Source organism: Oncorhynchus nerka, linkage group LG13 (assembly GCF_034236695.1).
Source record: "Oncorhynchus nerka isolate Pitt River linkage group LG13, Oner_Uvic_2.0, whole genome shotgun sequence".
Classification (NCBI taxonomy): domain Eukaryota; kingdom Metazoa; phylum Chordata; class Actinopteri; order Salmoniformes; family Salmonidae; genus Oncorhynchus; species Oncorhynchus nerka.
The window spans coordinates 61,841,918-61,857,728 of NC_088408.1; the positions used below are offsets into that span (position 1 = coordinate 61,841,918).

Consider the following 15,811-nt stretch of genomic DNA (forward strand, 5'->3'; position numbering starts at 1 on the left):
CGAAAATCGTACCACAAGTGATGCATGATAAATGTTCAGACCGAGCGTTGGGAATCTTCACAAAACTCCCCTTTACAGAAGACACCTTTGTCCAATGACTCGTGTAATGTAATAGAACTGAGTCATGATCAAGGGCTAACTGCGGGAGGATCTCTTACAATTTTGAGCCAATTTTCTTAATTTTATTCTGAAAAGAAGTGCGTCGTCCTCTTACATGCCACAGTAAACTTTATATTCCGCTGTGTTTTGCATTTTATTTGTGTCCGATTTTGTTTTTTGGAATGTCTTATATCTTTGGGATACTATGCTGCCACAATGTAAATTATGTAAGCATTTTTCTAATCTGTAGAATTACTACATTACCCATAATGCTCATTGATTGGGCATTCAAAATTACCATGGCAATTTTGCCTTCTATGTAGGGCAGGCCAGTAACATTTGCAAACAAATTGGGTCCCACAAGGGTGTGTTCTCAGCCCTCACCTGTACTTCCTGTTCACCCATGACTGCGTGGCCATGTGTAATAGTATAACTTTAGTCTGTCCCCTTGAACCAGGGACCCTCTGCACACATCAACAACTGACACCCACGAAGCATCGTTACCCATCGCTCCATAAAAGCCGCGGCCCTTGCAGAGCAAGGGGAACAACCACTTCAGGTCTCAGAGCGAGTGACGTCACCGATTGAAACGCTATTAGCGCGCACCCCACTAACTAGCTAGCCATTTCACATCGGTTACACATGCATGCCTCCAACTCAATTATCAAGTTTGCAGATGACTCTACAGTGGTAGGCTTGATTACCAACATCGACGAGACGGTCTACAGGGAGGAGGTGAGGTCCCTCGGAGTGTGGTGTCAGGAAAATAACCTCACACTCAACGTCAACAAAACAAAGGAGATGATTGTGGACTTCAGGAAACAGCAGAGGGAGCACCTCCCTATCCACATCGACTGGACAGTAGTGGAGGAGGTGGAAAGTTTTAAGTTCCTCGGCGTACACATCATGTACAAACTGAAATGGTCCACCCACACAGACAGCGTGGCGAAGAAGGCGCAACAGCGCCTCTTCAACCTCAGGAGGCTGAAGAAATTTGGCTTGTTACTGAAAACGCTCACAAACTTTTACAGATGCACAATCGAGAGCATCCTGTCGGGCTGTATCACCGCCTGGTACGGCAACTGCTCCGCCCACAACCGTAAGGCTCTCCAGAGGGTAGTGAGTTCTGCACAAGGCATCACCGGGTGCAAGCTACCTGCCCTCCAGGACACTTACAGCACCCGATGTCACAGGAAGGCCAAAAAGATAATCAAGGACAACAACCACCCGAGCCACTGCCTGTTAACCCCGCTACCATCCAGAAGGCGAGGTCAGTGCAGGTGCATCAAAGCGAATGAAAGAATGAAAAACAACTTCTATCTCAAGGCCATCAGACTGTTAAACAGCCATCACTAACATTGAGTGGCTGCTGCCAACATACTGACTCAAATCTCTAGCCACTTTAATAATAAAAAATTGGATGTAATAAATGTATCACTAGTCACTTTAAACAATGCCACTTTATATGTTTACATACCCAACATTACTCATCTCATATGTACAGTGGGGCAAAAATGTATTTAGTCAGCCACCAATTGTGCAAGTTCTCCCACTTAAAAAGATGAGAGAGGCCTTTAATTTTCACCATAGGTACACTTCAACTATAACAGACAAACTGAGGATTTTTTTTTAGAAAATCACAATATATGATTTTTAATGAATTAATTTGCAAATTATGGTGGAAAATAAATATTTGGTCACCTACAAACAAGCAAGATTTCTGGCTCTCACAGACCTGTAACTTCTTCTATAAGAGGCTTCTCTGTCCTCCACTTGTTACCTGTATTAATGGCATCTGTTTGAACTTATCAGTATAAAAGACACCTGTCCACAACCTCAAACAGTCACACTCCAAACTCCACTATGGCTAAGACCAAAGAGCTGTCAAAGGACACCAGAAACAAAATTGTAGACCTGCACCAGGCTGGGAAGACTGAATCTGCAAAAGGTAAGCAGCTTGGTTTGAAGAAATCAATTGTGGGAGCAATTATTAGGAAATGGAAGACATACACGACCACTGATAATCTCCCTCGATCTGAGGCTCCACGCAAGATCTCACCCCGTGGGGTCAAAATGATCACAAGAACGGTGAGCAAAAATCCCAGAACCACACGGGGAGACCTAGTGAATGACCTGCAGAGAGCTGGGACCAAAGTAACAAAGCCTACCATCAGCAAGGGCATTGAAGATGGCTGGGTCTTTCAGCATGACAATGATCCCAAACACACCGCCTGGGCAACGAAGGAGTGGCTTCGTAAGAAGCATTTCAAGGTCCTGGAGTTGCCTAGCCAGTCTCCAGATCTCAACCCCATAGAAAATCTATGGAGGGAGTTGAAAGTCCGTGTTGCCCAGCAACAGCCCCAAAACATCACTGCTCTAGAGGAGATCTGCATGGAGGAATGGGCCAAAATACCAGCAACAGTGTGTGAAAACCTTGTGAAGACTTACAGAAAACGTTTGACCTCTGTCATTGCCAACAAAGGGTATATAACAAAGTATTGACAAACTTTTGTTATTGACCAAATACTTATTTTCCACCATAATTTGCAAATAAATTCATTAAAAATCCTACAATGTGATTTTCTGGATTTTGTTTTCTCATTTTGTCTGTCATAGTTGAAGTGTACCTATGATGAAAATTACAGGCCTCTCTCATGTTTTTAAGTGGGAGAACTTGCACAATTGGTGGCTGACTAAATACTTTTTTGCCCCACTGTATATACTGTTCTCTATACCATCTACTGCATCTTGCCTACGTAGCACGGCCATCGCTCATCCATATATTTATATGTACATATTCTTATTCATTTACACTTGTGTGTATAAGGTAGTTGTTGTGAAATTGTTAAGATTACTTGTTAGATATCACTGCACGGTCGGAACTAGAAGCACAAGCACTTCTCTACACTCGCATTAACATCTGCTAACCATGTGTATGTGATCAATAAAATTGGATTTGACATTTGCAAACAAATTGTTTTACTGTGCCCAGTTGCAGACTTTTATGGTCACACAAGGTGCCACCGATTGATTCAAAATGAGTGGCCTAACAATTAGACTATTTACATGGCCCCATTTGCATTTGCAAACAAAAAAACATTAACAGTTCCACACATCTGTTTGGCCTCAAACTGTAATTTCAGCTATCATTTTGATATCATGTATGTTCAGTCTGCATCCATAGCTCTATGAATTTGAGAGTGGTTACATTTCTCCAGGCCCATCACTCAGCTTTTTACCAAAAGGGGTGGGGGTAAATGCTTCATGGTTTCAACGGCAGATTCTAGCTTTAAATAGTCTGCAATTAGTAAATGACGTGTAATAAATCGATATCAGGTCTCGTGTGTTTAACTTTGTGATACTTCTAATGATGTATGTCCCTCTGTGGGCACGTAAAGCACTTCAGCTTCATGTAGACGTTTCACTAATGTGATCGACGTTCAGCCTGTAACCATGTTTGGTATGACAATGACCATAGATTTACATTTACATTTAAGTCATTTAGCAGAAGCTCTTATAGATCTGGGACATGGTAATTGAAATGTGCATTCTGTTACAAAAATCACAAACTTCACCTTTCTATCTCTCTAAAACAATCCCATCATCCGTCTTTCATAGGCAGGTCAAATCATTAGATAAAATAATTTTATTGCATAGCTGACAGGAAAGACAAAGCAGATAGACAGAACAGATCAACAGGGAACACATCTTTATGAAAGACATCAGATCAGGTGACTTATTCACATACACACCTGTAGACAAATTATATCTTTACAGCTTCACATAAGGCACTTTTAGTGACATATCTTTTAACAGTGGAGCAGTGGGTCAGTGTGAACAACATACAGTACATGAAGAAAATGCCTTGTCATTTTCTTTCTACAGTATAGATAGAAAGAAAATGCAGTGGCAACTTACTAATCCCCAGTGAAGTGAAGACATTGGGGAAGAAAATGTTTTGCACAGCACACCTAATATTACAGTATTTCATGAGAGATGACATGATTGGCGACAGTAAAACCCAGCCCGTGGTTATTTGAAAGTTCACATTTGACAATGCAGACAATTATTTGACAGACAAATGCATGCATTCTAATGACTATGAAGTTGGTTTTAGAATGAGGTTAAGTTAAGGCAGGATGAAGTATGGCATGATACTGGAAATCATCTCTGTGCTTACTAGTGCCAGAGAGAAATAAATCTGACTCAACATGGTCACTTCCTGCAACACCTGCGATGCAGGTTCAGACCACCTTCAATGGGAGATATGATTGGTCCAGGAGATATTTGTAGGAATCAATCACATGTCAATCTCTCTGGTGTCAGCAATCACCGACTCACCCGCAGATAGCGCGACAGTGAAACCCATGCTATTAATTCCCTTAGAACAGCCAATCATCTACCAGAATTTAATAATAAAGACGTCACCTCTCGACGGCCCTAAGGTTTTATAAATTCCATGTTCCATTCACATTGTTAATTATATGTCTTGTATTACTTGAATTACAATTGTTTTTCAGAATGTTGAACAAATGTTCAGAAAATATTTGGAAAAATTGGAATGGTATCCGAACTCCTTCTCCCTCCCCACCCAGCTAATAAATGACCCATACACTGCAAACTCCCCCCATCCCATGAGAGACAGGCCTGAGATATTCCCCCCCTTTCGGAGTGGGCTCAGTCAGAGTCTTCGTCGTCAAGGTATTCATCGGCGTTGCTGTGTGTACGTGTGATATCTGTAATAGAACAAATCGGAAGGAAGAGCTTAGGCCAGTAACAGTGGTAGGAGATTCAATTACATTTCATTGGAATTAAAAAAAACATTTCCTCTATTAAGGGACCCATGATTGCAAAAGTACAACTATGTTCCAGTATGGACTGGACAGTTCTTTGTTGGGGGTTCCTCGTTTTGTCATCTTGCATTCTTAGTAGTGTTGTGTGTGACAATAAGGGCCCGTTTCACAGATACAGATTAAGCATGGTCATGGACCAAGAAACATGTGCAATAGAGATTCCCCACTGAAAGTACTTTTGAGTCCCGGGAATAGGGCTTTCATCAGTTTCCGGGAAAACGAAATAGCGTAAGGCTTCCACGTTCTGGCCTAAATGACTCACTGCCTCCTTGTTTCCTCTTGATGAGAGAGGCACACTGGGCATTTGTGGCCATCTCCAGAGCCAGCTTCTTCTCATTGTTTTTAATATCCATCCTGGCATCTGAAACACAAATACAGAAATAAACACAAATATAGAAAATGATTAACATACAAACAACCAGACATGCTCATACTAGGGTTATGGTCAATTCTAAATGGAACTCAGTCAATTCAGGAAGTAAAAAATAAATAAAAAAGGCTTATTTCGAATACAGTTTTAATCAGTTAATACAGGAGAAGGTATGTGTCTAATTTTATATTTCAAATTCATATCACTTTCTGAATTGACTGACTTCGATGTGAACTGAGCCCCAAACCCTGGCTCATACACACACAGAGATGGGAACCTAAACAGGAAAAGAGCAACAACAAACAAAAAGAGATGGAACTTGAAACGAAAGGTAGACAGACGGGCTTACTCTTATTCAGTAACATCTCCACTATGTCGGAGTATCCCTTCCAGGCGGCAGCATGCAGAGCAGTGTCTCCCAGTTTATTCTGCAGCGGAACAGAACAGCCGACATGTCAAAGACCTTACCCATCACATTTTTTTGCATAATTCTCACCATGTAGGGACAGTTTCCCAGACACAGATTAAGCCAAGCACTGGACTAAAATGCATGCTCAATAAAGAATCACCTTTGAAATACTTATATATATATATAAAAATGAAGTTAATCTAGTCCTGGACTTGAGTCTAAATAGAGTCTTTCGACTTTAATACTGTATGCATCAATCGCATACAGCCCAATCAGGCTGTACATTTTTTTGGGATCAATCATAGGAATTTGCCTGAAACCGCATTTTCCAAATGTGTAAACTGTTCTTCTCACCTGCTGGTTCAACTCAACGCTAGACTGCCCCAGCAAGATCTCCACCACATCTGTCACAAAAATTACAACACAACATAAAACTGTCGTACATCTCACAACAGCGTGTGTGTGTGTAGGCTGACATGCATTTGCTCTGTCATTCAAGAAAAAAAAAGAAGCTGAGTGCGTGTGTGCGTTGGCGCATTTGTGTGAGTGCATGAGTCTGTGCAACGATGCATGTGTTGTGGCGTGTGTGTAGTAGACAGATCTGTTACCTTTGTGTCCTCCGTGGCATCCCCAGTAGAGGGCAGTATTCCCAGCTTTGTCCAGTCCATTAATTCCCACTTTGTTCTCCAGACACTCACGTAGCCAACTCAGATTGCCTGCGTCCCACAGACGCAAAAATGTAAATACACACAAATAAACATGGGTATGCAAATGAAGCAAGCATCACACCATTCAAATTCATACAGGTTATAGAAGGTGTATAGCAAACAAACAATCAAAACGTAGTTTGTTATCAAACTATATAGTAGGTTTAGATTATTGGTGGTGCGGTGCACAATATTTGCTAATTGGGAAGAGTGAGTGACGCAGCGGGCCTCTTTTTGGTGCCTCACCTCGTTTAGCTGCCTCGTGCATTGGGTTGTCAATGGACTCTGCCTGCTCGGCCACTGTGGGTTGGGGAAGTCAAAGAGAAAAGTGTGATTTCAACAGAGCAACATGCTCCTTTAAAAACCACAGTTAGGGCATGAATCTATTAAGGGACGCCTAGAATAATCAAACACATAGAACATGTTTTCTCAATCTAAAGACAAGTTAATGGAATAATGCATTTACTGACATGGATGGGCACCTCTTTTGCGATACAACTTCAACCTTACCATGAAACTTGCCATACGACATACCACATACAGTGAATGGTTTGTTTACTCACCATAATTGCTTGGGATGAGGCCAGTTCTTCCCCTGCAGGTTCCCTTCCACCAATTGCTGTCACTCTAAGGATGACAGACAGGCAGTGAGAGCCAATAACAATACAGAATGCTTGTATCCAGTATCTCAGAGGTGAGAGAAAAGACAGACAGAAAGAGAGAAAGAGTATGGGATACAGGAAAGACAAGAGATGTAGGGAAAAAGGAGTGGAAGACATTTTATTTTTTAAGAGTGCCACACAGACAGAATAAATGAGTGAAAGGGAGAAAAGTGGACAGGCGGATACGGTAACTTACCGTATCAGAGATATACAAGATGTCTCCCTCTTCAAAGTAGAGCTCATCTGGCTGAAAAGCAAAAAATAAATATACCATCTTTAATTTGGACTGGTGTGAGGCGGAGTGAAGGGACTAGACCAACCATTAGGAAAAGAAACACTAACCGTTCGGGGGTCAAAGGTGAACATGGCTCTGAACACCTTGACCTGGCCTATAAGAGAACAGAGAGGGAAAGGAACATGAGTTTGAATGTATACAACTGTGCAGCGGGTCTCTCTCTCTCGCTCTCTCTCTCACACACGCACACACACAGCTGACAGTACACAGCACAAAAAGATCCAGACATGCTATCACACACATTTTCCGACTTTTCAGATTTTGTTCTATCAGATCCATTTACACAATGAACAGACATTGGGTCCTCATCCACACACTCCAAGGCTACAGGCCTTAGGGCCTCTGAAGACACACTGTACTAGCTTGTCTCAATCCCAGGGGTAGGATGTTACCAGATTGGTGTTAAGAGAAAGCTAAACTAGTTCATAGGCACAGAGAAACCAGGGTGGTGTTCATTAGGCACAAAACTGAGTGAAGGGGATACCTGCAGGCCTTCTTGTCCAAAAATAAACATCAAATGAACATGACTCAGGCATAAAGAAACACTGTTTATGCAGAAACTGATCAAAATGGGAATCAATTAGCGAACTGAAAACACTGGAGTATGCAAGCCTTTATACTGCTTTCTGAGTGTAACACCTGTTTTACACTAGTGTATACACCCTTATGTTATACTAGGGAAATTGTGTTTCCATAGCTAGGGCTAACAGTGAGGACTTGTGAAGAGCAGAATCAACAAACTCTGCATAATTAAAAGTTACTTTGTGAGAAGGCGTTATAGTTTACAGTTAGCCATTACGTAAATGTGGCCTGGCTTTGGCCCCAAATGAGAGCAGGTCCGCCAGAACTATGGCCCAGGAAGACATGGGTGCCAACCCACGTCGATGAAAACAGAAAAGTCTGAGCCTTTTGGGGTGAAACACTGGGGTAAATCTTATATGGAAATGCGCCAGAGATTTTCTCTCTGTATACACCCTGACTGAGCCACACATTGTTCCAGAGAGAAGCTGCTGTTGAGTTCATAGACAAAACCTGCTTTATTCAGCTCTGTTCCCGGAGTGGTTCTGCAGGCCCCATCCTGCCCCTGTGAAAACTCTGGGGCCTGTGCAGACTAGCCCGCCCACAATACTCTCAGCCTCACAGTCTGAGCTTGCTATGCAGCGGTAATTCACAACAGACAGAACCCAGGACATAGCTGGCTAGCTGAGAGGCTACAACTCTATTTACATTTTAGTTTTATTTTAAATATATGTTTCTAAGTAACTTTAGTACTGTGTAGGGCAAGCACCTGGATAATTAAATGCCTGTGTGTGTTGGGGGGCTAAGCAGCTTTGGGCAGGCACAGGCTTGCGGGGCTCTGTATTTCAGGAATGATTCATTCCTGGTTCAGGAAAAACCCCAAAGGTAGGCCTAAATCAGAATGACAGTCTTCATGTTAGTAACACTCTCGAATTTAAAAAGGTTCAAAGAAAAAAATAGAAAAACAAAAAGCAAAACTTTGGTGAGTGAGTTTATACAATGTCAAGGGGTCAACTGCTTTGTGCATGTTACCACCATGGCATTTCCAGTGTCTGTAAATTAGACATGTCGACGATGAGTATCACGTGTCTCCTCTGTAACACCCAGGATGCTCTGATTCAAACTCCCATTATAGACAGCTCTGCAAACGTTATAATGTTAAAATACTTTCGTTGCTCGCCGAATATGGAGTGTTGCTGTTCAACTATCTTCAACTATTCCCGTTACGGCCGGTATTGTACTTCCAAAAAAAAGGTAAATATAAAAATGTAGAGGCAACCGATAAAAATGCTTATTCGGCACATTCATTCCATCACTCATCCGTGCCACGCACACAGGTCGGAAGTCTCCAACAGCTCAATACATTGGATGTTCCGCCCTGATTTAACTTTCATTGTTGATTTGTTTATCTTTCATGGAAGATTCTTTGTCCATAAAATGAAGTGGGCAGAGAACAAACCCCCTTTTCACATTATTTAAGATATAATTAAAATATTATTTTGAAATGATCAGTAAATGTAAAAACAAAAAAGCAATACGCACCAAAAGTATTTAACAAATTGAAAATGAATCTTGATATGTAATACCCCTGTCTGTTAGGTTTATGTACTCTTGTTTGTATATGTCTGTTTTTTTGTATTTGTTGCGTTTATAATAAAACATAAATAAATAATAATAAATCAAATAAAACGTTAGAGGTTCCGAAAAGGCATTTTTTTTCAGTTGCTTGTAAATTTTTATTTTGACATACCGGACGTAACGGGAGTAAATGAAGATAATTGCTCATCGAAACGCCATATTTGGTGAGTAAGGTAGGGTTTTCACTAACAATGAATTCATGAGAAGGTCCGCCCCCATTCATTTTCAACGAGGGCACGCAGAGAAATGTGCGGGGAGAGGTGAGCGGCGAGAACCCTGCTATCCGAGCGGTAAAAAAAGTTGACCTCGGCTCTACTTTATGCAAATGTTAAGCGAAGTGTTGGAGCGAAGCACAGTCAAGAGGAGGCGCCGCTTCTGGTCAGAACCCATTGTATATTTTGACATAACGCTTGCAGAGCTGTGTAATTGCAGTTTGAATCTCAGCTTCCGGGGCCCGGTTTCACGTTAGCGATGGAATTTAGCCTTACGTGTGTTTTAATTATGTATCTTTCCTACAATGACCGAAGCTGTAGCATGCGTTTCCCAAAACACAACGCAGAGAGAACGGTCGCTAAGAGTGTGTTAGAGAATGTGTCAATACCGATAGGATCGAATGAAAGGGAGCGCTGCTCTCGGATCAGCTTCTCCATTAAAATTGTACTTTATAATTATTTCACAATACTGACGACGGATCAGCTCCCATAGAGAGATTACCACCTATAGCTGCAAATATTGAGGCGGCTTATTCTAATGCTTAGATAAAAATGCACTAAATCGTAGATTTGACAAATCATTGCGCACATTAGGCTACACATCATGACATATATTGAGCCAAATTACAGACAGTTGCAAAATAGAACAATTTATTGAGCAAATGTATTTAAATATGATTGAAATAGGCCTATAGCCTACTGTTTATTTGAATAAAGTGTTTAATTTGCCTGGTTACCCAAACCCCTTGCTCTGGCCAAACGCTATGCCACGCCCACGGATGTTAGTTTCTTCTCCGCCTTGAGGGGATTAGGCTCAAAACAAAAGTGATGTAATTAAGCACAAGGAGCAATGAGTAGGATTCAAATGAAATTGTATGTGTCTTATGCTCCATAAACAACATGTGTACACTAACAGTGTTATATAAATAATCTAATATGAAGCGTTACTAGCAGACCAAAGCTCTGGTTACAGTCAAGTCTAGAGCCTGTGTGCAATAACATGATTATCCGAAGGACACACAGCTGCCATCACGCAAATATACTCCCCTGTAAACTACAAAGAGCAGCCTGCAACAATAACGAGCTTAGAAGTGCCAAGCTATCTCACTGACATTGAACCCAGCATGCACTCCTGCAAAGACAGGAAACACCTGGGCCTAAAGCAGACATGACCAATATCCACGTTTCCTTGACACACATACATTTCATGAGCACTGTACACAAACACTCTACCCCCCCCCCCCCCTACTGGTCAGGTGCCAAGAGCAAAGGACTTTGCTGTGCACCAATGGGGCCCGCTCTGGCTAGAGCCTCCAACTCTTCAGGACCAGTCAGAAGACCAACACGACGAGACTCCACCTACATTATTCTGTGTATACATTCTGCTGTAAACTCTGGCTGAGCAGCCTAATTATTCTGACTCCTCACAGGAGTCACATTCCTTAGGTCCGTGCACGATAAACGGCAGGACAAGATATCTTTGACCAATAAACAGCCTTTTTGATACACCTGATTCCACTCTGTCCAGCGTCGTTGTTTTGCATTCCTCTCCAGTATGAAACACCAACAAAAGTGAAACGATTACTTACAGGCCCTTCCCAACAATGCAGAAAGAGGGAAAAAGAGAAATAAAAATAACAAGGAATAAATACACAATGAGTAACGATAACTTTGCTATATACACACGGGGTACCAGTACCAAGTCGATGTGTAGAGGTACGAGGTAGATATGGACATATACTGTAGGTAGGGATTAATTATATAATAAAAACACAGAAATACGAGCCTTAAAATCCAGAAACTATAATTTAGAAAACAAAATGTTAATTATTTCAGTGAAATACAGAACTGTTCTGTATTTTATCTAATGGGTGGCACCCATCAGTCTAAATATTGCTGTTACATTGCACAACCTTCAATGTTATGTCATAATTATGTAAAATTCTGGCAAATTAATTACAGTATGTTAGGAAGAAATGGTCTTCACACAGTTCGCAACGAGCCAGGCGGCCCAAACTGCTGCATATAATGACTCAGCTTGCACTGAATGCAAGAGAGGTGACACAATTTCCCTAGATAATATTGCCTGCTAACATGAATTTATTTTAACTAAATATGCAGGTTTAGAAAAATGTACTTCTGTATTGATTTTAAGAAAGGCATTGATGTTAAATACATTTGTGCACAGATTGTGCTTTTGTCGCGAATGCGCTTGTTAAATCATCACCCGTTTGGCGTAGTTGAAGTAGGCTGTGATTCAATGTTAAATTAACAGGCACCGCATTGATTATATGCAACGCAGGACAAGCTAGTTAACCATCAACCATGTGTAGTTAACTAGTGATTGTGAAGATTGATTGTTTTTTACAAGATACGTTTAATACTAGCTAGCAACTTACCTTGGCTCCTTGCAGCCACAAGGTCCTTTTGATGCTGCACTTGTGTAACAGGTGGTCAGCCTGCAACGCAGTCTCCTCGTGGATTGCAATGTAATCAGCGTCCAAAATGGCTGATTACTGATTGTTATGAAAACTTGTAATCGGCCTTGCCGATTAATCAGTCGACCTCTAGTATGGACGATGATAATTCCTTAGTGATGTGGAAAGAGAGGAACTTGAAGCTCTCGACCTGCTCCACTACAGCCCTGTCGATGTGGCTGGGGCGTGCTCAGCCCTCAGTTTCCTGTAGTCCACAATCAGGGTCTTTGTCTTACTGACGTTGAGGTAGAGGTTGTTGTCCTGACACTACACTGCCAGGTCTCTGACCTCCCTCCCTGTAGGCTGTCTCATCATCGTCGGTGATCAGGCCTACCACCGCCCGTCATCTGCAAACTTATTAATGGTGTTGTAGTCGTGCTCGGCCACAGTCTTGGGTGAACAAGGAGTACAGGAGGGAACTAAGCACGCATCCCTAAGGTGCCCCTGTGATGAAGGTCAGCGCGGCGGATGTGATGTTACCTACTCCCACCACCTGGGGGCGGCCCGTCAGGAAGTACAGGATTCAGTTGCAGAGGGAATTGCTTAATCCCAGGATCCTTAGCATAGTGTACATGGTACCAGGGCACAAAAGAAATAGGGCCAAACGATCCTTTGTCTCAGCGGCAATAAGGCTCCTGAATGTTTAAAACTACAAGTAGGACCAGCAGGCTGGCCTACAGCTAACATTGTGGATGACAGAGTGTTGTGTACAGGTTAACCATTGATGACGAATTGCACTTATTCTACCTGTATATTATGTCATTTGTGTTATGTGTGCACAGAGCCACAACCAAAATTTCCCCATGGGGATATATCTTAGTGTGATTGCTTTTGATAAAAATTCTTCATCTGCCTTCCCAGTGAAAACTATACTGTACAAAAATATAAAATGCAACATGTTGGTCCCATGTTTTATGAGCTGAAATAAAGGATCCCAGAAACGTTCCATATGCACAGAAAGCTTATTTTTCAATTTTTGTGCACAAATTTGTTTACAACCCTATTAGTAAGCATTTCTCATTTGCCAAGATAATCCATTCACCTGACAGGTGTGGCATATCAAGAAGCTGATTAACATCATGATCATTACACTGGTGCACCTTACACGGGGGGACAAAAGGCCCTAAAAAAACTAAATGTGCAGTTGTCACAACAGAATGCCAGAGATGTCTCAAGTTCAGGGAGCATGTAATTGGCCTGCCTACTGCAGGAATGTCCACCAGAGCTGTTGCCAGATAATTTAATATTAATTTCTCTCCCATAAGTCACATCCTGTAGTCCTAGTTCACCCACGACTCCAACACCGTCATTACGTTTTCTTACGACACAACGGTGATAGGCCTGATCACCGACAACAAAGAGACAGCCTATAGGGAGGAGGTCAGAGACTGCCAGGACAACACTCTCTCCCTCAACTACAGGAAAAGGAGGGCTGAACACGCCCCCATTCACATCGACGGGGCGGTAGTGGAGCGGGTCGAGAGCTTCAAGTTCCTTGGTGTACACATCAACAAATTATCATGGTCCAAACACACCAAGACAGTTGTAAAGAGGGCATGACAACGTCCTCAGGAGTCTGAAAAGATTTGGCATGGGTCCTCAGATCGACCAAAAAGTTATACAGCTGCACCATCAAAAGCATCCTGACCGATTGCATTACTGCCTGGTATGGCAACCGCTCAGCATCCGACTAAGGCGCTACAGAGGGTGGTGCGTATGGCCCAGTACATCACTGGGTCCAAGCTTCCTACCATCCAGGACCTATATACTAGGCGGAGTCAGAGGAAGGCCCCCAAAAAATTAAAAGACTCCAGTCACCCAAGTCAGACTGTTCTCTCTGCACCGCATGGTCGCTCCGGCACCGCTTGCCAAGTCGAGGTCGAAAAAGCTACTTAAAAGATTCTACACCCAAGCCATAAGAGTGCTGAACAAGTAATCAAATGGCTAACTGGACTATTTGCTTCTTTTCATAAAAAAAAAAATGGACATACTGTTTTATCTATGCATAGTCACTTTACCCTTACATTACCTTATTTACCTTGATTAACCTGTACCCCTGCAAATTGACTTGGTACTGGAACCCACTGTATATAGCCTCGTTATTGTTATTTTGTGTCACTAAATAAACCAAAATAAAAAAATAAAATATTTTCTTAGCTGCATTGTTGCTTAATTAATGGCTTGTAAGTAAGTATTTCACGGTAAGGTCTACCTACACCTGTTGTATTCAGCGCATGTGACAAATACAATTGTATTTGATTTGAGAAAGGCGCTCCTCATTCACCGCTTTTGCCCGTTCACGTCACGGGCCATAGACCGGTGCCCCGCGGCTCAGCATAATCGAACACGCCCATTGGCAACTTTAATTGTAGTCAACTTTGCTCTGAAGTTATCCGCGGTCACAGAGAGAGTTAAAGCACGTGATTATATGTTTAGCGTAGATCTTCAGTGTATAAAGACGAGCTTTGATGGTCTACGACTGGTCTGAGGCAGACATTAGATTACGAGCAAGTGCAATTTTAATAACGATGGTTTTTGGAAACATCTCGGAGATAGAACCTGTGTATGAGCATAGTTCAAACAATTAACTTATCCTAAATATATTTTGGGGGGTATCGGACCTTAGACGATAGATAAGAGTCACGTCATGCTCATCGTCGACGTCTCTAATGCCGCGTTCACGTACTAATCGGAACTAGGAATCTGACATTTCCGACTGTTTGTAGTTATACACGTGCCGCGTTCAACCACTTGCGGCATTTCGCACAGACACTGGGGCAGGTTTCCAGTACTGAACCACAAGTGCAATATGTAGCTAACCATATAAAATGTTTAACATTGGCTTAAGCAACTCCACACAACTTTCTGAAAGTTTTTAGGATGGGGCTGCACACATTGCAAGCAACTGTGCATTTTGTGTGTGGCTAGCCTGATAACGTCAGCTAGTTAACTTGCATTACTGTGAAATGGGGAAGTCACGTTAGCCATGATGACATAGCCATGGGATCTACATCTAGCTAGCTAGATAATTTTGGATCTAGCTAGTTCGTAAAGCTAGACAGGACGACAGTGAGAAAAGGACAGAGACAACTGAAATCTGACTGAAATGTTCAATTATTCAAGGAGATTACTGGTCAAACATTTGGCTAGCTAGGTGTGTTACACTTGCTTGACGCCGGGATGGAAGAGGAAGTTTCAAGTAGCTAACGTTAGTTCGCTTAACGTTTTCTAGCTCATTATCACGCAGTTAATCGAATACTTACCAGGTTTGGCTGGCTTGGGAGGCGGTTTGGACATTTTCAGACTTTAAAGAGTAGCTACGCGGTATCTTTTCTGAAAAAGTTGCTTACCGTCCTAAAATAAGAGGTACTGTCTCACTTCCAATAAGGAAGTAGGCTACTGTCTGACAGAACCAGCTAGGCGGAAAACTAGAAGTGCGCATGCCCACTGATAAATTACTAATATTTTGGTTAGTCTGAGGTAAAATATGTTCTAGTAGCTAGGTAATATAATTGGATAGAGTTATATTACAGCCTAGACATCAATAAACTTGAGCTTTTCACAGCTAAA

General features: G+C 42.0%; 1 protein-coding gene across 1 annotated transcript; it reads right to left on the reverse strand.

Annotated features, from left to right (window-relative positions):
* Positions 1-3,727: 3,727 nt before the first annotated feature.
* On the reverse strand, positions 3,728-15,664 carry LOC115139799 (osteoclast-stimulating factor 1). The gene is made up of 10 exons (XM_029677597.2): positions 15,505-15,664; positions 7,443-7,489; positions 7,297-7,347; positions 7,002-7,065; positions 6,685-6,738; positions 6,340-6,447; positions 6,086-6,135; positions 5,672-5,750; positions 5,215-5,313; positions 3,728-4,835 (listed from the first exon to the last, which is right to left on the reverse strand). The coding sequence occupies exons 1-10, from the start codon at positions 15,536-15,538 to the stop codon at positions 4,777-4,779; spliced, it is 645 nt and encodes a 214-aa protein (XP_029533457.1). The 5' UTR covers positions 15,539-15,664; the 3' UTR covers positions 3,728-4,776.
* Between the last annotated feature and the right edge of the window lie 147 nt (positions 15,665-15,811).

What these genes read in the sequence shown, in the direction of transcription:
- LOC115139799 (XM_029677597.2), bottom strand. Translation starts at nt 15,538, where the DNA reads ATGTCCAAACCGCCTCCCAAGCCAGCCAAACCTG. An exon ending in TCACCTTTGACCCCCGAACG is followed by an intron (nt 7,348 to 7,442) that starts GTTAGTGTTTCT and finishes TTTGCTTTTCAG; the next exon opens with CCAGATGAGCTCTACTTTGA. An exon ending in GCACGAGGCAGCTAAACGAG is followed by an intron (nt 6,448 to 6,684) that starts GTGAGGCACCAA and finishes TGTGGGACGCAG; the next exon opens with GCAATCTGAGTTGGCTACGT.